This window comes from Salvelinus alpinus, chromosome 25 (genome assembly GCF_045679555.1).
Source record: "Salvelinus alpinus chromosome 25, SLU_Salpinus.1, whole genome shotgun sequence".
Taxonomy (NCBI): Eukaryota; Metazoa; Chordata; class Actinopteri; order Salmoniformes; family Salmonidae; genus Salvelinus; species Salvelinus alpinus.
Genome location: NC_092110.1, coordinates 17,363,979 through 17,389,946, shown reverse-complemented (window position 1 = coordinate 17,389,946; position 25,968 = coordinate 17,363,979). Strand labels below are relative to the sequence as shown.

The following is a 25,968-nucleotide window of genomic DNA, read 5'->3' as shown; positions in this document are numbered from 1 at the left end:
GGAGTAGAGGTGATCTAGAATTTTTTCCCCTCTGGTTGCACATTTAACATGTTGATAGAGATTTGGTAGAACTGATTTAAGTTTTCCTGCATTAAAGTCTCCGGCCATTAGGAGCGACGCCTCTGGGTGAGTGGTTTCCTGTTTGCTTATTTCCTTATACAGCTGACTGAGTGTGGTCTTAGTGCCAGCATCTGTTTGTGGTGGTAAATAAATATCCACGAAAAGTATGGCTGAGAACTCTCTAGGCAAGTAGTGTGGCCTGCAATTTATCACAATATACTCTACTTCAGGCGAGCAAAATCTAGAGACTTCCTTAGATTTCGTGGACCAGCTGTTGTTTACAAATATGCACAGACCGCCCCCCCCTCGTCTTACCGGAGTGTGCTGTTCTATCCTGCCGGTGCAGCGTATATCCCGCTAGCTGAATATCCATGTCGTCATTCAGCCACGATTCCGTGAAACATAGAACATTACAGTTTTTGATGTCCCGTTGGTAGGATATTCGTGATCGTACCTCGTCTAATTTATTGTCCACTGATTGCACGTTGGCAAGTAATATTGACGGTAACGGCAGCTTTCCTACTCGCCTTCTGCGGGTCCTGACGAGGCATCCGGCTCTTCGTCCTCTGTACCTGCGTCGCTTCCTCTTGCGAATAACTGGGATGTCGGCCCTGCCGGGTGTTTGGAGAATATCATGTGAGTCTTGCTTGTTGTTGAAAAAATCTTTGTCTAATCCAAGGTGAGTGATCGCTGTCCTGATATCCAGAAGCTCTTTTCTGCCGTAAGATACGGTTGCAGAAACATTATGTTCAAAATAAGTTACAAATAATGCGAAAAACCCCCCACATAATAGCATAATTGGTTGGGCGCCCGTAAAACTGCAGCCATTTCTCCAGCGCCATTTTAGCGATATCAAACAGTATCCTTTTTGTGGATACATTTTTGGTAATAACTGTACACACACATCTCAACATATTTAACCATGTCATTTTCAGTCCGTTTACGCTGTTTGCTTCATCAGAATCCTGCTCTGTCCATGTCTCCAGCAAAAGTTGGAGTGCTCTTTGGTTCAAACCTGCCACCCTTGTTGCTGATAGTAGAAGCTTTGATGAAGACTAGAGGCACAGATAGAACAATGAGACAATGAGATATTTCACCAGATGTATAAATGTGAAGCATCCGCTTGGCGTTTCCACTCACTACCAAATATGGTGGTGAGAAGAAGCCTAGTGGCTGGCAGTTGGAGAAGATGGAATGATATGGATTTTGGTTGACATTCTGCAAATGTTCTCATCGATGAAACATTTGATCTCAATACAGTTTTCTGTTCCCAAAAGTATAATCTATTATGAACAGAGTGGACTACGTTTGGTAGAATTTTTACTCTTTGCCAAAGTTTCCAAAAATTGCTTGTCTAGAAGGAGTACAAGGGCGAATTTAGTTATTGCACACGCTCACTTCAGAGTAGGTGTTCCCTACGGAAATATGCAAATAAATGCTAGAACGTGCCAATAGGATCTCGCTAGCTCGTGCTTAGCTCTGCCCCCCTCCTTGCTTGTTCTGCCCACTATGACCAATTTGTTCCTATTGGAAACGACAGGCTGTGGTCTTTCTTGGGTTAGTTATAAACATCTTTGCTAGAGGTGTGAGATGAGCAAAAGAGGAGAAGGCCGACTCCTGCTGTGAGCTTGCTGAGAGTGGCCCTCCATCTTCCTTTGTTCTCTGGCCAGTGAAGAGAGGGAATCCTTGTGTATTGTTATTGTGGTTGGCATCTGGCCTGGATGTGTTAATTTGACGCTTCTCTACAGAACTGTATATGCAGTTAACGTTATCTTAGCCAGCGAACTAGCCAGCCAGTTAACATTATAAAAATGAAGACCAGCGAGCACAGGCAGTAACCCACAGAACATGACTAAAACAAAACCCGTCAACAGATAAAAAAAAATAAAAAAAAGCTAAGACAGAGTGGAGACTTACATATTGACGGCTGTGGCCCATCATGGCAAGGACTGTAGGCTGAGTTAGCAAAAACAAAGAGAGAGCCAGCGAGAGAGAGGCACTTCTGGTGTGATAAGTCTAGCTAGCTTTTTAGCCAGCTAACTAGTCTTGCCAGCTAGCATATCCCTGCAGAGGAAACTTCCACCAGATATGAAATGTCAAGATGTCTGACAAAAGCAGCGACTCCGAGCATAGCAGGAACTCTGTTTCCCTTGGGCCTGACCATTTTGGAGAACCTGATGAAGATGAGGTGGTGGCAGAGCAGGCAGGGATCACTTTCCTGTTTCGATTTGACCCTGAAGCATGGCACAGAGAGCTTGCTGGTGCTGAACTTGTAGTGCGCGATGCGGCTCCACGTGTAGGGAATGTTGATTGGTAATATGGCTTGCTAGTTTGCTACTGAGAATACACCCTATAATATCACTTATTACGTAACTCCTAGTGGGTGGTATAATGCAACATTCTGGCTTCCCCACAATCTACTTGGATGTCAATGTGCTGCGCACGGCCTACAATACTTATTGGCAGGACCATATGCTGACACCGAGTCCATACTCAACACGAGTTAGCTAATCTTTAAATAAAATCATCAATCGAATGCAATCAAGTAATGTTACACCACTCCCCCTACCAATAGTAATAAACTTTTTCCCTTTATTTTTAGAAAGTTCAGACACAGGCAGTTGATCAGCTGGATTTGGAGCTATCTGGGGCGGCACAACCGTGTGCCACTTCCAGCGTGTGCAGTCAATGGGATAAGAAATAGGTTCACAAAATGAGGAGAACATGTCCTACACAGGCTTCAAGTGCCCCCCACTTGGGGCTCCCGAGTGGTGCAGCAGAAATCAGCTTAGGGCTAGATGCAGGTGTGTTGATGGCAGCGTGACATTAGAAGGCTGATGTTGGACTGAGGTGGTAATCAGTTTCCTAGAGAAAGAGACAGGGAGAAAGACAGAAAATTATTCTGAAGTTACTCAAACATTTAGACTTTGAATCAACTCCACATCAAGTAACTGATGCAAGCAGTAAAATTAGATTTAGAAAAACACCTTATGGAACAGAGGGGACTGTGAAGCAACACAAACATAGGCACAGACACATGCATACAAACACACACACAATAGCATATGTACTATACACATGGATTTAGTACTGTAGATATGTGGTAGTGGTGGAGTAGGGGCCTGAGGGCACAGTGTGTTGTGAAATCTGTGAATGTATTGTAATGTTTTTAACATTGTATAAGCTGCCTTAATATACAAATATTACGACACAGTATTTTACCAATGAGATAACAATACTTGCTGCATGAGTACTGTCTCAAGTCATTCCAGAGCAGGCTGGAGAAGCTGAGGCACGAGGAGAGCCACCCGCATGTAAAAAAAAAGAACCCAAAACATTATATAATCCCTCATTGCCTGGTCCTTCGTGGGATGCTGAAACTGGCTACAGAGTGGTGGAGGTGATTCCAGGATCCTGGTGTCTGACTCGTCCTCCGGGAGTAGGGGGGGACAAACCACAGCTTTCACTATTTTGGCAGCGTAGTCTGTAAATACACAAATAATAACAGGCATTTCAACATTTATATAATTTGACTTAGGTAGTTTTGGTCTTCATTGGCCTAATTGTGTATCCAAAATTCTTGGCCATTGGGAAGGAGAGGGAGTACCTCAGCAGGTTGTCTTTTGTCACTGCCTGCATCCGTCCACTGTTCTCATTTTAACGCAAGGCTGGGGCGGCAGGTAGACTAGTGGTTAGAGCGTTGGACTAGTAACCAAAAAGTTGCAAGATCAAATCCTCGAGCTGACAAGGTGAAAATCTGTCATTCTGCCCCTGAACAAGGCACTGTTCCTAGGGCATCATTGTAAATAAGAATTTGTTCTTAACTGACTTGCCTCGTTAAATAAAGGTTCAAAAAAAGAAAAAAGGCTGCAAGAGCTAAAACAAAAAAGGATAAAAAAAGAAGCACAGGAAACATTTGAGTTGGGTTCCAACTGAGAGACACAAACAATGGAAAGGGTTTTGATACACTTGACTGTAATAATGACAGATTCAGTAGTATTGCTTTACCAACACTGCATGCATTCCCTTGTGGGAGAAGGTAGCGCTTCGACAGGAAGTGTAGCATCAGAGAGTGGTACTCCTCTAGCCCTGATGTCTGGTAGTCAGTGGATAGTTGCGAGATGTCCTTCAGGATCAAGGCCACATGTAGAATTTTCTCCAAACCCATTGAGGTCCCAGAGTCTGGAATTTGATTTAAAAACAGAATGAACTATTATATTGTAAGATCATAAGGTGAATGCAAATGTAAGATTGGCTGTTCTGTAAAAATCCATGTACTACACGTAGGATATGTACACTGACTTAGTTCCAGCCACTCGTTTGTCCGTTCCTCTGCTTGCAGTGGTGTATGATGACACAAAGGCATGAGTGGCATCAGTAGGTTGGTATGCTGGTTCTGAATGTGGTACAGCGTAACGTTTCCATTTTGGCACAATAATTCCCCTGCTTTCTTCAGGAGTCATGACCAGTAGGGGTGGTTGATAGTGGAGTTCCGCCACTGCCCAACATCAGCACACCCTCTCGAGTGGTGTCAATTTTCTTGTATAGAGCTAATCACAGTAGAAAACGGGTAATAAAAATGTACACATGGATGAGTAGAATAGTCATACCCACTTATACAGTATAATGACACAAAGTTAAATATTTCTTACATTTAGCCAAATATCAAAGCGATGCTTTAGGTGCCTTTTTGCAAACTCCAGCGGGCTGTCATGTGCCTTTTACTGAGGAGGGTTTTCCGTCTGGCCACTCTACCATAAAGATCTGATTGGTGGAGTGCTGCAGAGATGGTTGTTCTTCTGGAAGGTTCTCCCATCTCCACAGAGGAAATCTGGAGCGCTTTCAAAGTGACCATCGGGTCACCTCACTGATCAAGGCCCTTCTCCACCAATTGCTCAGTTTGGCTGGGCGGCCAGCTCTAGGAAGAGTCTTGGTTGTTCCAAACTTCTTCCATTTAAGAATATTGGAGGCCACTGTGTTCTTGGGGACCTTCAATGCTGCAGATATACCCTTGACACAATCCTGTGTCTGCGCTCTAAGGACAATTCCTTCCACTTGGTTTGGCTTGGTTTTTGCTCTGACATGCACTGTCAACTGTGGGACCTTATATAGACAGGTGTGTGCCTTTTGAAATTATGTCTAATCAATTGAATTTACCACAGGTGGACTCCAATCAAGTTGTAGAAACATCTCAAGGATGATCAATTGAAACAGGATGCATCTGAGCTCAATTTCGAGTCTCATAGCAAAGGGTTAGAATACTTTTGTAAATAAGGTATTTCTGTTTTTTATATTTAATACATTTGCGAATGTGTCTAAAAACCTGTTTTCGCTTTGCCATTATGGGGTATTGTGCGTAGATTGATGAAGGGGAAACAAAATATTTAATACATTTTAGAATAAGGCTGTAACGTAGCAAAATGTGGAAAAAGTCAAGGGGTCTGAATACTTTCCGAATGCACTGTAAATGTATTAGATTAAAACCTCTTAGGGCTAGGGGGCAGTGTTTGGAAGTTCGGATGAATGATGTGCCCAAAGTAAACTGTCTGTTACTCAGGCCCAGAAGCTAGGATATGCATATAATTGGTAGCATTGGATAGAAAACCCTCTGAAGTTTCTAGAACTGTTAAAATAATGTCTGTGAGTATAAAATAACTGATATGGCAGGCGAAAACCCGAGGAAAATCCATCTGGAATTTTCTTTTTAGGTCTGTCACGTAGAGTAGGCCAGAAGGCTAAACTGGAAAACCTAACCTCTATCAAAATAAAAAGATGGCGGAGCCACAAAGTTCTTCTGTGCAAAGGTGTTAATTTACAAGGTGATTCCGGAACAAAAACAACAGTACTGCCATCAAACGTCTACCTTATGGTACAGCTTAAAAACAATGCTGCCCCATCCACAGCTCGATCCAAAATGCCTCTCCATGAACTGAAAGAGAGGCTCCTTTTGTAGGGCTAGCCCCTCCCCTCAGAACAATTAACACTGATTAATTAAGCAATTAACTATACAAACCTACATTTTCCATGAACTAAACATTCTAAAGGATATACATTGCAACACGGTTTTAAACAATATCACAACATAACATTTACAACATTACATCACTACTGACAGTATCTTTCAATATGCCCATATGCCCATTTACATTAATGAGCCATTTGGGACAGGCACTATAAAGTCAGCCCAATCCCTTAGCTCGGGTCCTTTTCCAGCATACCCGGAAGCTACAGAGATGGAAAGAGAGAGGAACAGAACGAACAAACAAAGCGCTCATCCACAACATTGATAAGTATAATAAATATTGCATATCTTAAATATGAACACTGACAAGTATGAAATGTATGTACCAAGACAGAAGTTAATTTATGTGTCGACCCACATTGTTAACTTATCTTATAACGGAGCAGGGAGGAGTGATGAATGTGTGCGTGCGTTAAAGAACCAAATGCTGCCCGCGGCCAGTGACGGACTTCTACGTCACAAGGTCACAGGCCATTTCAATGCTAGTCTATGGGATACACAAATAAATAGCTCCCAGATTGCAGTTCCTATGGCTTCCACTAGATGTCAACAGTCTTTAGAAAGGGTTTCAGGCTTGTTTTTTGAAAAACGAATGAGTAGTTGTAGTTTTTCCCAAGGTGTCTCTCATTAGAAAAGTAGTCTTGTTGCGCGTGTGATTGAGGTGCGCGCTCTTCGTTATTTAGCTTCCCCGTTGAACATACTATTCTCCGTCTTAAATTTGATCGTTTATTTAAATATTAGAGTACCTGAGGATTAATTAGAAACATCGTTTGACTTGTTTGGATGAACTTTACTGGTAACTTTTTGGATTCGTTTGTATGCATGTTGAACAAGTGGATTACTGAATCAAGCGCGCCAACTAAACGGAAAGTTTTGGGATATGAAGAAGGACTTTATCGAACAGAACGACCATTCATTGTGTAGCTGGGACACTTGTGATTGCAAACAGAGGAAGATCTTCAAACGTAAGTGATTTATTTTATTGCTATTTGGGATTTTGTGACGCCTGTGCTGATTTGAAAAAGTATTTTGATGTGAGGCGCTGTCCTCAGATAATGGCATGGTATGCTTTCGCCGTAAAGCCTTTTTACAAATCTGACAACGCGGTTGGATTAACAAGAAGTTAAGCTTTTAAATGATGTCAGACACTTGTATGTTCATGAATGTTTAATATTACAATTTTGTAATTTGAATTTGGCGCGCTCCAGCTTCACCGGATGTTGTCAATTTTGATCCCGATAGCGGGATCCGTGCGCTAAGAGGTTTTAACAATTTATATATTCAGGATCTTGTTGATTCTCTTTTCAACAGCAGTGAATGTCCCAAACTTTGGAGAGTGGCCAGACTATCACTCCGGGACTATCCCTCCATATGTTGCCAAGAACAGATCTCCACCCATTTCTTTGAGGATTTCGATGGTGCCACTCTGCTCGACATCCCATGTCTTGAAGACTGCTGGCTCAAGGTGGCTATGCTGGTGACAGAAGAATGTGCTGAGATGAATGGTGGCCACTCCCATCATGCAAAGCATTTGGAGGACATTGGTCGGCATACAACTTGACACCAAAATGGCAGCAAAAAGGAGCAGATTGCCTGCTGGCACCCTCCCAATCATAGGCTGGCTGGATCATTCTCTCACATGGTTGCGCGAACTGCAGATCTGTGTGATGTTGAGCGCTGTTCGTCTGGCTGTTGACGTAGTCTCTGGAATCTCCACTCCCAACACAGACTTGGAAAAGCTTCATCAGTTGGGACTGGAACACAAAACAAGTATTTCCTCGTCCAGACTGGCTGAAGCTTTGGGCTCCCTAGAGTGAATAAAATATATGTCAGACCTTATTAGAATGGCAGACATTTTTACAGATGCTGTAGGGCAAACCAAGTTGTGTTCACAATTTACAATATCCACGTCACTACTCACCCAATGATCACATCATCTTCCTCTTCCTCAGCTTTTATTCTAATCAATTGTTAGTATTGACAGCTGGTTCACAATAACTGCCTGGTCATGACGTGAGGTGAGAACTATAAATGTGACATACGAGAAGACAAAACAACATATCAAATCCAAAGTAACTAGGGCAGATATATAAGATGATGACTCACCAATGCTTCTTGTATGTGGCATTACAAATGACACCTGTGTGCCTTTATGACACATTCCAGTTACATGCTAGCATGGCCAGCAGCTAACTGGAACTAGCCTGCTGGAACTAGCTAAGTAGCACCGGTTGTCCATATGACGTTGACAAATAGTGCATTGTGAATAGTTCAGAAGATCTCTTGGAAATAAGTTAAGAAATACAGTTGAAGTCGGAAGTTTCCATACACTTAGGTTGGAGTCATTAAAACTCGTTTTTCAACCACTCCACAAATTTCTTGTTAACAAACTATAGTTTTGGCAAGTTGGTTAGGACATCTACTTTGTGCATGACACAAGTCATTTTTCCAACAATTGTTTACAGACAGATTATTTCACTTATAATTCACTGTATCAGAAGTTTACATACACTAAGTTGACTGTGCCTTTAAACAGCTTGGAAAATTCCAGAAAATAATGTCATGGCTTTAGAAGCTTCTGATAGGCTAATTAACATAATCTGAGTCAATTGGAGGTGTACCTGTGGATGTATTTCAAGGCCTACCTTCAAACTCAGTGCCTCTTTGCTTGACATCATGGAAAAATCTAAAGAAATCAGCCAAGAACTCAGAAATAAAATTGTAGACCTCCACAAGTCTGGTTCATACTTGGGAGCAATTTCCAAACGCCTGACGGTACCACGTTCATCTGTACAAACAATAGTACGCAAGTATAAACACCAGCCGTCATACCGCTCAGGAAGGGGACGCATTCTGTCTTTTAGAGATGAACGTACTTTGGTGCGAAAAGTGCCAATCAATCCCAGAACAACAGCAAAGGACCTTGTGAAGATGCTAGAGGAAACTGGTACAAAAGTATCTATATCCACAGTAAAACAAGTCCTATATCGACATAACCTGAAAGTCCGCTCACCAAGGAAGAAGCCACTGCTCATGGGGACAAAGATCGTACTTTTTGGGAGGAGGCTTCGGGAGGAGGAGGCTTGTCGGGAGGAGGAGGCTTGCAAGCCAAAGAACACCATCCCAACCGTGAAGCACGGGGGTGGCAACATCATATTGTGGGGGTGCTTTGCTGCAGGAGGGACTGGTGCACTTCACAAAATAGATGGCATCATGAGGCAGGAAAATTATGTGGATATATTGAAGCAACATCTCAAGACATCAGTCAGGAAGTTAAAGCTTGGTCACAAATGGGTCTTCCAAATGGACAATGACCCCCAAGCATGCTTCCAAAGTTGTGGCAAAATGGCATAAGGACAACAAAGTCAAGGTATTGGCGTTGCCATCACAAAGCCCTGACCTCAATCCTATAGAGAATTTGTGGGCAGAACTGAAAAAGCGTGTGCAAGCAAGGAGGCCTACAAACCTGACTCAGTTACACCAGCTCTGTCAGGAGGAATGGGCCAAAATTCACCCAACTTATTGTGGGAAGCTTGTGGAAGGCTACCCTAAACATTTGACCCAAGTTGAACAATTTAAAGGCAATGCTACCAAATACTAATTGAGTGTATGTAAACTTCTGACCCACTGGGAATGTGATGAAAGAAATAAAAGCTGAAATAAATCATTCTCTCTACTATTATTCTGATATTTCACATTTCTTAAATAAAATGGTGATCCTAACTGACCTAAACAGGGTATTTTTACTAGGATTAAATGTCAGGAATTGTGAAAAACTTAGCCAAATAAATGTATTTGGCTAAGGTGTATGTAAACTTCCGACTTCAACTGTATGTAAAAATGCTAAACATAACTATGTTTGTAGTTATAGGTAACCAGATCATGACTACAAATAAGTTACTAATTGTTTGACCACACTTTGATGTTACTCTGGTGAGTAAAAACTAATGCCTCCTACCCTTTACCCTCAGGCTATCTAAACTCAGCCTTGATCAGGGAAGGGTAGACTAGTGGTTAGTGGTAAGCTCAGGAACCACAGCAGCAGGTGTTCCAAAGGCACAGTCATTTTCTTAACTGGTCCCACACCAGTATTAGGAATAACATTCAGAGCCTATGAAGAGGAGTAGAGCTTTTATGAGTTAGATCATTAATTGATTAATAACTGTCATAATTGATGCCGTATGACATCTGGCATGTAGACCTGTGGTTAGGATCAAATGACTAATCCTTTTGATTTTATTCGTCACTTTTCTTCCAGTTTTATGTATGGAGAGCTGACGGACAAGAAGACAATAGACAAAGTCAGAGAGACATTTGATAATTATGAGTCCAACTGCTTTGAGGTCTTGCTATACAGGAAGAACAGTGAGTGTTCACATTTAATTGTTCACATTGTATATGTACTGTATATTCTATTCTATTGTATAAAAAGGAAAATGTAAACAAAATGCACCTTATGAGAAAAGCAACTGTTACTACTACATTGTAAAGAATCCATTCTGTCTGCAGGGGCGCCAGTGTGGTTCTATATGCAGGTGGCCCCCATCAGGAATGAGAATGACAAAGTGGTTCTCTTCCTGTGCACCTTCAAAGACATCACTGTCTTCAAGCAGCCCATCGAGGACGAGTCCACTAAGGGTAAGGACGAGTCCACTTCGGGTAAGTCTCTCTGTGGGTCTCGATCATGCTGAACTGTGGCTGTTTGCTTGTTATGAAGAGCCAGTCTATGAATTACTGGAGATAAAAAGGTCTTGTGATTGTTGTGGGCAGAACCTACAGAAGATGTGGATGTTTTTACCCTCTCCTCCTAGATGAGTGATGCACGTTGTCAGGACTTTGCCCTGGGTTCTGTTCTTAGCAGTGTTAAGCGGGTGTGTTTGCCCTTTGACAAGAAGAATGCTGTACCCCTGAGGGACCACTCCCCCCCGCGGTGCAGACTCCCCATCACCATGCCTCGTCAGAGACTTACTTACTGGTGGGAAAACCAAGCTCATGGGATTGGAAGATGACTAACACATGATGATCAACACATGATGATTAATATGGGCTTTACATGCTGTTAATGTTGGGAGCAGGTTGACCAGAAACAATACCATGACAGTCAGGGATATTGTCAAAAGATGACGTTTTGTTGAACATTTTACAGGACATGCAACTTGTTGTTTTTAGTCAAGTTAAGGGACTTTCATCTTTTGTAAAAAAAAACAAAAAAACAAATACGATTCAATTTACATGTATACATTCCATTCATACATTTTACAAATAAAATTATACAGTCTCAATTTACAATGTAACATTAAAAGTTCAGTATGTAAACTACTAACATGAAGCCATTGAAATCCTCCGGGGTGAAATGAGCACCGCATTCAGTGCCCGCGGTTCCCTTAACGTTACTCTAATCCGTTTATATTTTCCACTATTTTGTATTTTATTAGGAGCTTATTAGCATCTGTCCTCTAATTGCTTGTGATGACCTTACCATAGAATGACTGCTGTGTGTCCAGACCTTGTCAAGGGGTCACTGATTAGGAGTGTACCCAGAGCAGAGCTGTAGTGTGGACTGTCCAGTGTTATGGGATGGGATGGCAGACATGGATGGGTCTGAAGGGTATGGAAGCTGAATGCTGACACTATAGAAACACAACCTCCTCATGCTATAGCTCAAGCTGCTCCCACAGCTCAACACCCATTCACATCAGCTGAGGAGGAGACACTCCATCTAGACTGATTAGCCTTTCCACACGTATTCGTCCACGCTTTGAATTCAAAAGTGTTAAGTATTCACTGTCAGTGTTTCCCCTGGGATTTTTGTTCAGTAGTGGTGGCAAGGGTAGCGTGCGGAGGGGGGGGGGGGTTGCATTGCTACTAGTGTTAGGGCAATGACATGCTAGCTGTTCCCATAGACTTCCAGTCATTGAGCCGACGACTATCTCATATTGTTTGCATTGGTGGCAACAATTCAGCAGCCACTGCTGCTAAAGATTTCGAGGGGGTACTCTGACTGTATTTGAGCAGAAATTATTTGATCATCATATGCAGTTTGTTCGGGGGTGATGCTTCGCCACATTGTATTAGGTTGTTCTGGTCGGGTTGTTTTCTTTTTGTTTTCTCGAGGGCTAGCAGAATGCACATTAGCCTTTTTTACAAGGCTATTTTGGGATATTACAGTAAAGATTGGGGGCTCTTTACATGGTCGGTGTGGAGTGCTGCTTTGCCCTGGCGGTATACAATGAGTTACACAACTCCTAACACTCTCTTCATCCGAGGGGAGGTCAGTTGTATCTGTTGCAGTGCCATTTTGAGTAGGCTGCCGCTGTGGCCTGTGTGGGTCTCTGCCACTGGTCTCCTTTCACCTTGCTGCCCTTTGGGAAAAATAGCTGAATTAACCTACTTTTGAAAGGAAGTGAAAGAGGATATGAGGTTAGAGACCCTGGAGCTGAGGGCTATTTCAGATCCCTGTTTCTCTCTGTGGTAATGGCACCTGAAAGGGTTTGACTGGTCTTATATTTCATCCTGTACAGTCCTCACATTATTATGGTTTATACAGCCAGCGTGAGAGTGGGGCTGTAGTTATAATATATGCAATTTAGCAGACACTTTTATCCAAAGCAACTTAGTCATGCGTGCATACTGGGTCCACGGATTCAAACCCACTATCCTGGCGTTGCAAGTGCCATGCTCTACCAATTGAGCTACAGAGGACCCAGACCTTTGCTGTGCATGCCTAGTGCCTACATCATCACTGTGACTTTGAATCCATAGCTGCTGGTTTTACAACAAGATAAAGTCATCTTTAGATGAAGTCATGTATTAATGTATGGTTAACAGTGGATGCTTTCAGTGTTTCTCAAAGTGTATATCATTTATGTACCCTTTCCATATGACCAAGCTGTGCTAACTGTGTCAATGTCTTTTATGTCTGCAGGATGGACCAAGTTTGCACGGCTGACACGGGCACTGACACATAATAACCGTAACACCAGCCACCATACCACACCACAGCAGCTCACTCCTATGAGCAGCCATGAGGTCAGCCAACCCAAGCAATCCCGTCTGGCAGAGGTAAGTGCTGTGTCACATGTAGAGCTGGGAGTAAACCAGGTTAGGGCTGTGGTGTAGGGAGTTAGACAGACAATCATCATCCTGATCACCTCTTCGATCACATTCAGGTCCTGGGCATAATGCAGAGAGAGAGGACAGACTATTAACACACAGGGGCTAAACAGAGAGAAAAACAGAGATGGCCAAAACGTTTTATTTTATTTTATAACAAACAGAAGAGAAGATACAAGAGAGGACGTTTAGGTAGAAAATTGATTGACCTAATGTTCGACTGTACACACATACAAACACACACACATACACACCTCCCCATACATACTGTACGTTCAAGTTTTATTACTCGTATGTATGGGATACTCTTGCTATACACCATAAGCATAACATAAGAAGGCACAATTTATAGTCCAATATTTACATGTGTTTTGAAGAAGAGGGGGATTGCGGGTCAAGTGTTTAAATTGTGAAGTATTTAGCTATTATAATAAGTCTGTTGGCAGCAGTTGTGATGTGTGTGTAGCATAAATGTATATGAGTGGATGTGTGGATGTCTGTGTGGGTGTGTGCGTGAGTGAGTGCGTGTGTGTGTGCTAAGGTGTGGAAAAGAGCAGGTGGTCAGTCCAGTGAAGGGTGTTCCGCAGTCTGATGGTTTGTAGATAGAAACTGGCTCAGAGCCTGTTTGCATCAGACCTCATGCTCCAATACTATCTGCCAGATGGTAAGGAAGTGAACAGCTCATGACTGGGGTGTGGGGGGTCCTTGATAATGCTGCGGGCCTTCCTCAGGCACCATTTTGAGTAGATGTCCTGGATGGGTGAGAGCACGATCCAAGTGAGGTGCTGGGCCTTGCGGTCATGGACGGAGTAATTTCCGTACCAGGCCGTGATGGAACCTGTCAGGACTCTCTCAATGGTGCAGCGGTAGTATTTGGAGAGGAACCGGGGTGCCATGCCAAATTTCTTCAGCCGCCTCAGGAAGTAGAGACGCTGTTGCACATTTTTGACAAGAATGGTGGTGTTGTTGGTCCATGTCAAGTAGTCGGTGATGTAGATGCTAAGGAACTTAAGTCTCTCTACTGCAGTCCCGTTGACAATCAACTCCTTTGTTTTGCTGACATTGAGAGAGAGTTTGTTGTCCTGGCACCACAATGCCAGTTCACTTACCTCCTCCCTATAGGCTGACTCGTTGTTATTGGTTATCAGGCCTACAACTAAGCTGTCGTCAGGAAACTTGATGATGGAGTTGGTGTCGTGCAAAGCCACAGTCGTGGTCGAACAGGGAGTACAGCAGAAAGTTGAGGAAACACCCCTGGGGGACCCCTGTGTTAAGAGAAGGTGTTTTTAAAAAAAAATTCTTTTTTAATTTTCTCCCCTTTTCTCCCCAATTTTCGTGGTATCCAATCGCTAGTAATTACTATCTTGTCTCATCGCTACAACTCCCGTACGGGCTCGGGAGAGACGAAGGTCGAAAGTCATGCGTCCTCCGAAGCACAACCCAACCAAGCCGCACTGCTTCTTAACACAGCGCGCCTCCAACCCGGAAGCCAGCCGCACCAATGTGTCGGAGGAAACACCGTGCACCCGCCCCCCTCGGTTAGCGCGCACTGCGCCCGGCCCGCCACAGGAGTCGCTGGAGCGCGATGAGACAAGGATATCCCTACCGGCCAAACCCTCCCTAACCCGGACGACGCTAAGCCAATTGTGCGTCGCCCCACGGACCTCCCGGTCGCGGCCGGCTGCGACAGAGCCTGGGCGCGAACCCAGACTCTGGTGGCGCAGCATAGCACTGCGATGCAGTGCTCTAGACCACTGCGCCACCCGGGAGGCCCGAGAAGGTGTTGTTGCCAATCCTCACAGCCTGTGGTCAGCCCGTCAGGAAGTACAGAATTCAGTTGCAGAGGCTGGTGTCCAGACCCAGGGCTCTGAGCTTGGTGTTGAGCTTGGAGCGGGCAATAGTCTTGAATGCTGGACTGTAGTCAATGAACAGCATTCTCAGATGTGTTACGGCCGTTTGAGTAGCGATGGAAATGGCATCTTCCGTGGATCTGTTGGAGCAGTAGGCAAATTGGAGTGGGTCCAGTGTGCCTGGCATGCTGGCCTTGATGTGGGCCATGACCAGCTTCTCGAAGCACTTCATGATGACGGGGGTGAGTGGGAAGGCGTGATAGTCATTTGGGCATGTCACCTTATTTTTCTTGGGCACTGGGGTGATGGTGGTTGAAGTAGCCTGGGACAGGTACAGGTTAAAGATGTCAGAGAAGACAGCTGGTCAGCACACACTCTGAGGACGTGGACAGGGATGCCATCTGGGCCGGCGACTTCGTGAGTATTTACTCTTTTGAGAGCTTTCCTCTTGTCAGCCTTGGAAAGCGAAAGCACCTGGTTGTCCGGAGCAGCGAGATTGTTCCTGGATGGCTCGGTATTGTCTGCCTCGAAGCGAGCATAGAATGTGTTAAGCTCGTCTGGAGCATAGAATGTGTTAAGCTCGTCTGGGAGGGAGGCTTCGGTGGGCAACGCACAGCTGGATTTGCCTTTGTAGTCTGTGATAATCTGTAGTCCTTGCTACATGCGTTGCGAGTCTGAGTTGTTAAACATCAATTCAAGTTTAATCCTGCAGTATGGGCTCCCAGCAAGGTACGGATATCTTTGTTCATCCAGGGTTTTTGGTTAGGGTATGTCCGGATTGTTATTGTGGGTACAACATCATCAACACATTTACTAATGAAGCCTGTGACTGACAATGTATATTCCTTAATGTTGATGGATGAGTCCTGGGTGGGGGAATCTTTGAAAATATTCCAATCACTATTCTCAAAACGGTCCTGCAGCATTGAGTCTGCCTTCTCTGTCCTCTGTCGTCCGCGACAATAAAGAATGCTTCCGGATGAGAGGATTCTTGCTGGCTAATGTTCTTGTACAGTTCGCTGTGGGCTGCGGCTGTACTGGGCATCATTAATATTGCATGCATAGCAGCGAGACGGAGGCAGTGTGCCGCAAGCACTTTCACTCTCTCTGTCTGCTGGAAACTCAGATGACTTGTTTTGGGACGAGCCATGTTCAATTTACCTGATCTTTTCCCTAGCTAAGTGACCTTACCTGGCTGGCTAAACATCTATTGATGTTTCAGGGCAGTGGATTATTTGACATAAACCTTAGTGTTGGATTTTCAATCCTGCCCCTTTGGTAAGTAACGATGAACAACATCTACATTGCATTCGGAAAGTATTCAGACCCCTTGACTTTTTCCACCTTTTCTTATGTCACAGGCCTATTCTAAAATTGATTTTAAAAATAAATCTACACACAATACACCATAATGACAAAGCGAAAACAGGTTTTTAGAACTTTTAGCAAATGTATAAAAAAACGAACTGAAATACCTTATTTATATAAGTATTCAGACCCTTTTCTATGAGACTTGAAATTGAGCTCAGGTGCATCCTGTTTCCATTGATCATCCTTGAGATGTTTCGACAACTTGAATTGAGTCCATCTGTGGTAAATTCAATTGATTGGACATGATTTGGAAAGGCACACACCTGTCTGTATAAGGTCCCATAGTTGACAGTGCATGTCAGAGCAAAAACCAAACCATGAGGTTGAAGGAATTGTCCGTAGAGCTCCGAGACAGGATTGTGTTGAGGCACAGATCTGGGGGAGGGTACCAAAACATTTCTGCAGCATTGAAGGTCCCCAAGAACACAGCGGCCTCCATCATTCTTAAATGGAAGAAATTTGGAACCACCAAGACTATTCCTAGAGCTGGCCAAACTGAGCAATCGGGGGAGAAGGGCCTTGGTCAGGGAGGTAGCAGGGACTGAGAAACTAGTCAGGATAGAGGGAAAGATAAACGGAGCAAAGTACAGAAAGTTCCTTGAATGAAACCTGCTCCAGAGCGCTCAGTACCTCAGACTGGGCCGAAGGTTCACCTTCCAACAGGACAACAACCCTAAGCACACAGCCAAGACAATGGACGAGTGGTTTCGGGGCAAGTCTCTGAATGTCCTTGAGTGGCCCAGCCAGAGCCCGGACTTGAACCCGATCTAACATATCTGGAGAGACCTGAAAATAGCTGTGCAGCGACGCTCCCCATCCAACCTGACAGAGCTTGAGAGGATCTGCAGAGATTAATGGGAGAAACTCCCCAAATACAGGTGTGCCAAGCTTGTAGCGTCATACCCAAGAATACTTAACCCTGTAATTGCTGTCAAAGGTGCTTCAACAAAGTACTGAGTAAAGGGTCTGAATACTTATGTAAATGTGATATTTCAGTTGCAAACATTTCCAAAAACGTGTTTTTGTTTGTCATTATGGGGTATTGTGTGTAGATTGATGAGGGGGAAAAACAATTGAATCAATTTCAGAATAAGGCTGTAACGTAACATTTTTGGGAAAAAGTGAAGGGGTCTGAATACTTTCCGAATTAAATTTATCAACATGAAATTATACTTACTGTTAATTCATGCAAAGGGGATTGTGATTTGGATTTTGTGATTTGCTTACCCCTACCGGTCTCTCTCAGACAGAGAGGTAAGACAAAATCAAAACTCAGAAAAGAAGGATGAGTTTTACTATCTCTTCTCATTTACATAACCAATAACAAGATGTCTGAGTGGGTTTGTAATATCTGGGGAACATTCAATAGATTAGGCAGGTGATTCATCTGAAGAGCATCTGATGTCTCATATTGAGTATGCGTAATGTCAGATGTGCTGCTATTTCTCTGAGAAGGTTTTTGTGTGCTTAATTGTTCTCAAGTTCTCATTTTGCACAGCGCTTCTGGTCTTGACTGAGGCCTGTTTGATTGGCACATCTGATGATGAGGATTAGATGAGAATTGTAGCCTCTGTTCATCTTCTCAGCGAGCACCCAACCCGCTTTTATAACATGGAGTCAGGAAGCCCCATTCCTGATATAGTCTGTATAGATGAGAGCAATCAACTTTAACATGGAAAGTGTCTCCTCCTCCTATAACTGTCAGTCAGTCAGTCTCTCTCTCTCTCTCTCTCTCTCTCTCTCTCTCTCTCTCTCTCTCTCTCTCTCTCTCTCTCTCTCTCTCTCTCTCTCTCTCTCTCTCTCTCTCTCTCTCTCTCTCTCACTCTCTCTCTCTCTCTCTCTCTCTCTCTCTCACTCTCTCACTCTCACTCTCTCACTCTCACTCTCACTCACTCACTGTGTCTCTCTCTCTCTCTGTGTGTGCGCTCAGGTTCTCCAGCTAGGCTCAGACATCCTCCCCCAGTACAAACAGGAGGCTCCTAAGACTCCCCCTCACATCATCCTCCACTACTGCACCTTCAAGACCACCTGGGACTGGGTCATCCTCGTCCTCACCTTCTACACGGCCATCATGGTGCCCTACAACGTGTCCTTCAAGACCAAGCAGAACAACATCGTGTGGCTGGTGCTGGACAGTGTGGTGGATGTCATCTTCCTGGTGGACATCGTACTCAACTTCCACACCACCTTCGTGGGGCCCGGTGGGGAGGTCATCTCAGACCCCAAGTTGATCAGGATGAACTACCTGAAGACCTGGTTCGTCATCGACCTGCTGTCCTGCCTGCCCTATGACATAATCAATGCCTTTGAGAATGTGGATGAGGTACGGTTGGCTCGGGGAAGGGGTGGGGTGGGTTTAGGATCTTTGAAATTGTATTTCTTTTTTGTAATTATCTTTTTATTAGAATGTTATTTTCTTTTAATAGGGGTTACATAGACAACCAAACAAAGTGCACCACAGACTAAGTACAATAAAAGGGATAAATAAGGATACAGCAAAACATTATACAAAAAGGCAGTCATAAAATGGAGAGAAAACAATATATACAAACATTACAATTATAACATGGGCATTTATGGGAGGTTTTCTACATAAGACAACAATGGAGACCAAATTTTCCAAAATGTATCAGACCTCTGGTGTAAATCAAATGTACACTTCTCTAGAGGTAGGATAGCAGAAGCTTGAAAGCCACATTCTCGCAGATGGTACTTCAGGTGTGGACCATAATAACAATATACATTTTTTGGCTAAGAAAACAAGGGTATTGAACAGATGTTTAGAGTCAGGGTCAAACATGACGTTACAATCAAAATAGAGCAAATATAACTCCGGTAAAAAAGCTAATTATCTACCCAAGATATTCTGGATGTGTAAGTGAATATCATTCCAACAAGACTGGATTATGCTACAGTACCAAAAAACGCACATGAAGGTGCCAGTATCCTGTTTACATTTGAAACAGAAATGTGATGCATTGGAAAACATTCTGTGAAGGCGGACAGGTGTATAGTAGGTTCTATGCATTTTTTTAAAATGTAGCTCTTGTATGCTTATGGAGGTGCATTTGGGGTAGACCCTTTTGCAGATAGAAGCCCGTTCTTCCTCACCAAATGCATATCCACTGTCTCTCTCCCAAACATGTCTCAACACATCATAGGATGAGGCACTTCTGTTCAATAAAATAGAATATATGTGGAGATTAAATCTCTCCGAACGGTAGGATTCGTAAATAGTTTTTCAACTTCAGTCATTTGAAAACGTAGTTTATCGACTTTCTTCTGACCCTCTATGAAGTGTCTAAGTTGTAGGTATTTGTCAGTTGTACTTCTAACAGTTGCTTCTTATATCGGCTCTGAAATCCAGAAATGTGGGCTTCTGTCAAAACCAGTTTGCCTGATGAGCTCGAGACGATTTTCAGTCCTCCAGGAGAAGCAATTATCAATACTCCTTCAACCCAATCATATAGAACACAATGAATTGGATTTTAAACAGAAAAACTTAAGGACTGTGTTACTGCTTTTCTAGTGTTCAATGATAGGTGCTCCATCACCATCATTTCACTAGTATAGCTCATAAAACACAGTTTTAGGAGAGAGTTAGTGAGTGTGTGTTTGTTTGTGTATCCAGGTCAATGATACTGTACTTTGCTGTGTAGGTTATAAAAAAATACATGTTTAAATAGGTTATATATACTGTAGACAATGTTCCCTCAAATTTGTTCAGCACTGAGTAAATTTCAGGTCTGCTGAGCACAAACTTGAACATTGTGAATGTTCTTTGCAACTTCCGGCGCGTTGTTTACTGTGAATACTGAGGCTGTACCAGTTTTAAGTTACTGTTCTAACAGTGGCCAAGTAGGCTAATGTGGCTACTTTATCGTAATGTAGGCATACCAGAGTGGCCTACCATAAAACATTTGAGAAAATGCATCCCATAACATTTTAACATGAAAATAGCTGTTCCATCGTTCAGCCTACAGTAGGAGCCAATGTGTGGTGTTCAATGTAGGCCTACATTCCATGAGACTTTTGAAAAAAACATGCAGGGCTTCAAATCAAATCAATTTTTATTGGTCACATACACATGGTTAGCAGATGTTAATGTGAGTGTAGTGAAATGCTTGTGCTTCTAGTTCCGACCATGCAGTAATATCTAACAAGTAATCTAACAATTTCACAACAACTACCAACAAGTGTAAAGGAATGAATAAGAATATGTACATATAAATATATGGATGAGCGATGACCGAACGGCATAGGCAAGATGCAGTAGATGGTATAGAGTACAGTATATACATACGAGATGAGTAATGTAGGGTATGTAAACATTATATAAAGTGGCATTGTTTAAAGTGACTAGTGATACATTTATTACATCTCATTTTTAATTATTAAAGTGGCTAGAGATTTGAGTCGGTATGTTGGCAGCAGCCACTCAATGTTAGTGATGGCTGTTTAACAGTCTGATGGACTTGAGATAGAAGCTGTTCTTCAGTCTCTCGGTCCCAGCTTTGATGCACCTGTACTGACCTCGCCTTCTGGATGATAGCGGGGTGAACAGGCAGTGGCTCGGGTGGTTGTTGTCCTTGATGATCTTTCTGGCCTTCCTGTGACATCGGGTGGTGTAGGTGTCCTGGAGGGCAGGTAGTTTGCCCCCGGTGATGTGTTGTGCAGACCTCACTATCCTCTGGAGAGCCTTGGGGTTGTGGGCGGAGCAGTTGTCGTAACAGGCGGTGATACAGCCCGACAGGATTCTCTCGATTGTGCATCTGTAAAAGTTTGTGAGTGTTTTTGGTGACAAGCCGAATTTCTTCAGCCTCCTGAGGTTGAAAAGGCGCTGTTGCGCCTTCTCCACCACGCTGTCTGTGTGGGTGGCCCATTTCAGTTTGTCCGTGATATGTACGCCGAGGAGTTTAAAACTTTCCACCTTTTCCACTACTGTCCCATCGATGTGGATAGGGGGGTGCTCCCTCTGCTGTTTCATCTCCTTTGTTTTGTTGACGTTGAGTGTGAGGTTATTTTCCTGACACCACACTTGATGATTGAGTTGGAGGCGTGCATGGCCATGCAGTCATGGGTGAACAGGGAGTACATGAGAGGGCTGAGAACGCACCATTGTGGGGCCCCAGTGTTGAGGATCAGCGGGGTGGAGATGTTGTTTCCTACCCTCACCACCTGGGGGCATCCAGTCAGAAAGTCCAGGACCCAGTTGCACAGGGCGGGGTCGAGACCCAGGGTCTCGAGCTTAATGACGAGTTTGGAGGGTACTATGGTGTTAAATGCTGAGCTGTAGTTGATGAACAGCATTCTTACATAGGAATTCCTCTTGTCCAGATGGGTTAGGGCAGTGTGCAGTGTGGTTGTGATTGCGTTGTCTGTGGACCTATTGGGTCGGTAAGCAAATTGGAGTGGGTTTAGGGTGTCAGGTAGGGTGGAGGTGATATGATCCTTGACTCGTCTCTCAAAGCACTTCATGATGACGGAAGTGAGTGCTACGGGGCGATAGTCGTTTAGCTCAGTTACCTTAGCTTTCTTGGGAACAGGAACAATGGTGGCCCTCTTGAAGCATATAGGAACAGCAGACTGGGATAGGGATTGATTGAATATGTCCGTAAACACACCAGCCAGCTGGTCAGTGCATGCTCTGAGGATGCGGCTAGGGATGCCGTCTGGGCCGGCAGCCTTGCGAGGTTTAACACGTTTAAATGTTTTACTCACGTTGGCTGCGGTGAAGGAGAGTCCGCAGGTTTTTGCTTGACATACTCCACTTGTCCTTCAGACAAAGATGTAACTGAAAATGTTGTGTTGTTTGATGCAAGAAACCACTTTACAAAATAAAATGTATTATTATTCCCATACCATTATTACAGAGAATCAGAAAAATTATGCTACGCTCTGCCTATTGGCTACTTAGCTGATTCAAGACGTCACAAAATACAACACTTCCCCTTTAAGACATAAAAAAGCTCTTTACCTGACTCGCTTCTCAAAGATGGCTAGAAATGCAAACATTTTGTGCTCTTGTTGGAAGCAACCACTCCCCCATTGTTGCTATAACTGGGCTAATAACTCACTAACTAGCAAAGAATATGAACAATTGTGCACACGTGGCGACCTGCAGCACATGACCACTCATACTGTAGCCTAAACACAGTTCAGTTCAAAGTGAATGGCACAGATCCATATATGCCAATGGCTATTGGCCTACTGCAGCTCTGATTGATTATGGTGCAACTTAAGGGGAAAACTCTAGAAGTTGAGTGAAGTTCAATCTCGTGCTTCTCTGTCCGGGCTGATATTGCATCTGTGCAGCAGCAGTCTGAGGGCAGTTAGAGGGAACATTGACTGTAGGTTATATAAAATACATGTTTTCTGTATTGATGGCTGACATGCCCAGGTTTCTAGAATAAGAGAACTGGTTCCCTGCTGTTATTTGAAGCTGATGTGAAGGCGTGAACTATGTCTTGTATTGGTGTCTGTTCAGGATACAGTAGGTGAATGCTGTATGTCTCCTGCTGTATGTTAGTTCAGGTTTGTGTGTCTCTGTGGGTTTTCTCCGGTGCACCTGATAGTTTCTGAGAGCTCCGTCTGGGATGTGGCTGTGAGGTCCACTTGCTCACAGAGGGAGAGGGGCAGGAGTAGCCATGAGGGGCTGATAGGAAATCAATAGGATTCAAATGCACAACCACAACCACAAAACTCAAAGTGACGATTTGTCTCTGTGTCAAGATGTGAGCTCATATTGAGGGAAAAGGGTAATGTACAGCCCGGGTGTGGTGACCAATGTGCACAGTGTATTGTAGTGTGTTCCCAAGACCTACCGTCACTCTGAAACATGCAGTGTAGAGAGAGAGAACATAGAAAATATAATAGAGGAGCTAGAGAGTGAGAGGTGAGAGAGAGAATGACAGGGAAAGACAAAGAGATGTCAAACAGGAAGACATAATAAGGATAATTTTATTTTATGTCTGGGTTGTTTTTTTGCCCTTTTTTCTCTGGAGGTTTACATTGTGATGACAGTTTTTGCCTTTCAACATTATGGCTTTATAGTTGATTTTAAATCAGGTGCTATGCAGAATATCAAGTGCTTTGCTGCACATTGAAATGTCTTTAGTTGCTGCAGGTGCTTTGATATATGTTGAGCTTTATTCGCTGTACGCTAGTGTTCCCCAAGTGTTAATTTATTTGTCCACCCAAGTTTTCAGAGCAACATTTTCTTTTGCCCATAAAAGACTAAAATCACCAGGAAATCAGCTCAAAGGGATTTTAATTCAGGAAATCCATTTCCATGTATTCTACTGAATCTATACAGTTACATATTGGGATATTAGTTTTGACGATATCGCAATATTAGTTTTGCACTATTCGGCAGTACCTGCACCAAAACGCCAGTATTTTTCATTCATAGCTTGTTCTCCATCTTCTTTTTAAATAGTGAGGCAATTTGTTTTCCTCACATTTATTTCCATGACTGATCAAAACACTTCTCAGGGATCGCTCTTGTTCTTCTGCAGCAGACATATGGTGAGCGATATGTTTGGAACATCGAACCGCAAAAAAATCACAGTATCAAATCGCAAACATTTCGTATCGGCACCTAAGTATCATGTTAATATCGTATCGTGAAGAACCTGGCAATTCCCAGCCATAAAGTATTCCAACGCATAAATAGAGAGAGCTATGTGATCGTATCCAAATGTAATCAAGGTTTCAAATTATTATGTTTTTGTCAAATACTATATATGTTTGGACTTCTTGCAGTCAATGTGCATTGTACAAATTATTTATAACTATGTTCCAGCCCCCTGACCATCTGCTCAAGAAAAGATTGGTCCACAGCTGAATGTAATTGGGGACCCATGATGTACACTATAGTGAGTGGGATGCTTTAAGATTTCATAGAACACAACAGAAGAATCGGCATCCAGATATTTTACGCACAGAATCCCGCTTTTGTATAAGGCATCACAGTCACATTCTAGCAGCAAGGACTGCTGAGGTTCCCTGAGGTCATAGAGGGGAGGAGTGGGCTTGGAGAGGAGGAGGGGGCAGGCAGCCCCCTGTAGTCTGGGCTGCTACCTGCTGGCACAGAGCCCCAGTAAAGTGCACTCAGACGCACTTTTCCTGTCTGCAGGGGCCATGGCAGCACTGGCTAATCCAGCGTGACCTTTTTATGTGCCATGCATGTTGCAATGAACAAAAACAATCTGACAGGCCCAGGGGAGCCTCGCCCTCAGCACTGTGGAGGCTTGGTTTAGCATTATTAGCACTCACTCAAGCTGGCTGTGGAGGTTGGGGGTTAGCAAAAGCCTAGCACTAAGGCTGGCTGTGGGGGTATGGGTAAGCATTAGCCTAACGTTTAGGGCTGTGGGGGTTAGGGTAAGCATTAGCCTAGTGCTAAGGCTGGCTGTGGGGGTATGGGTAAGCATTATCTAAGCACAGCAGTTCGCAAGCTAGGGATCGCAACCCCATGTGTGGTCGCCTGATATGAAAATGGGGTCATGGGAAGAAAAAAAATATATGTACAGTGGGGAGAACAAGTATTTGATACACTGCCGATTTTGCAGGTTTTCCTACTTACAAAGCATGTAGAGGTCTGTAATTTTTATCATAGGTACACTTCAAATGTGAGAGGCGGAATCTAAAACAAAAATCCAGAAAATCACATTGTATGATTTTTAAGTAATTAATTTGCATTTTATTGCATGACATAAGTATTTGATCACCTACCAACCAGTAAGAATTCCGGCTCTCACAGACCTGTTAGTTTTACTTTAAGAAGCCCTCCTGTTCTCCACTCATTACCTGTATTAACTGCACCTGTTTGAACTCATTACCTGTATAAAAGACACCTGTCCACACACTCAATCAAACAGACTCCAACCTCTCCACAATGGCCAAGACCAGAAAGCTGTGTAAGGACATCAGGGATAAAATTGTAGACCTGCACAAGGCTGGGATGGGCTACAGGACAATAGGCAAGCAGCTTGGTGAGAAGGCAACAACTGTTGGCGCAATTATTAGAAAATGGAAGAAGTTCAAGATGACGGTCAATCACCCTCGGTCTGGGGCTCCATGCAAGATCTCACCTCGTGGGGCATCAATCATCATGAGGAAGGTGAGGGATCAGCCCAGAACTACACGACAGGACCTGGTCAATGACCTGAAGAGAGCTGGGACCACAGTCTCAAAGAAAACCATTAGTAACACATTACGCCGTCATGGATTAAAATACTGCAGCGCACGCAAGGTCCCCCTGCTCAAGCCAGCGCATGTCCAGGCCCGTCTGAAGTTTGCCAATGACCATCTGGATGATCCAGAGGAGGAATGGGAGAAGGTCATGTGGTCTGATGAGACAAAAATAGAGCTTTTTGGTCTAAACTCCACTTGCCGTGTTTGGAGGAAGAAGAAGGATGAGTACAGCCCCAAGAACACCATCCCAATCGTGAAGCATGGAGGTGGAAACATCATTCTTTGGGGATGCTTTTCTGCAAAGGGGACAGGACGACTGCACTGTATTGAGGGGAGGATGGATGGGGCCATGTATCG

The 25,968-nt window shown here is 43.7% G+C and overlaps 1 protein-coding gene across 1 annotated transcript in view; it reads left to right on the top strand.

The window, feature by feature from the left end:
- The window catches only part of kcnh5b (potassium voltage-gated channel, subfamily H (eag-related), member 5b), a 102,006-nt gene that overhangs the window by 8,789 nt on the left and 67,249 nt on the right, over window positions 1–25,968 (top strand). Inside the window, exons 3-6 of the mRNA XM_071365885.1 lie at window positions 10,341–10,447; window positions 10,592–10,720; window positions 13,008–13,144; window positions 18,347–18,739. Of these exons, the coding sequence (XP_071221986.1) occupies window positions 10,341–10,447; window positions 10,592–10,720; window positions 13,008–13,144; window positions 18,347–18,739 (766 nt within the window). The remainder of the gene's footprint in view (window positions 1–10,340; window positions 10,448–10,591; window positions 10,721–13,007; window positions 13,145–18,346; window positions 18,740–25,968) is intronic.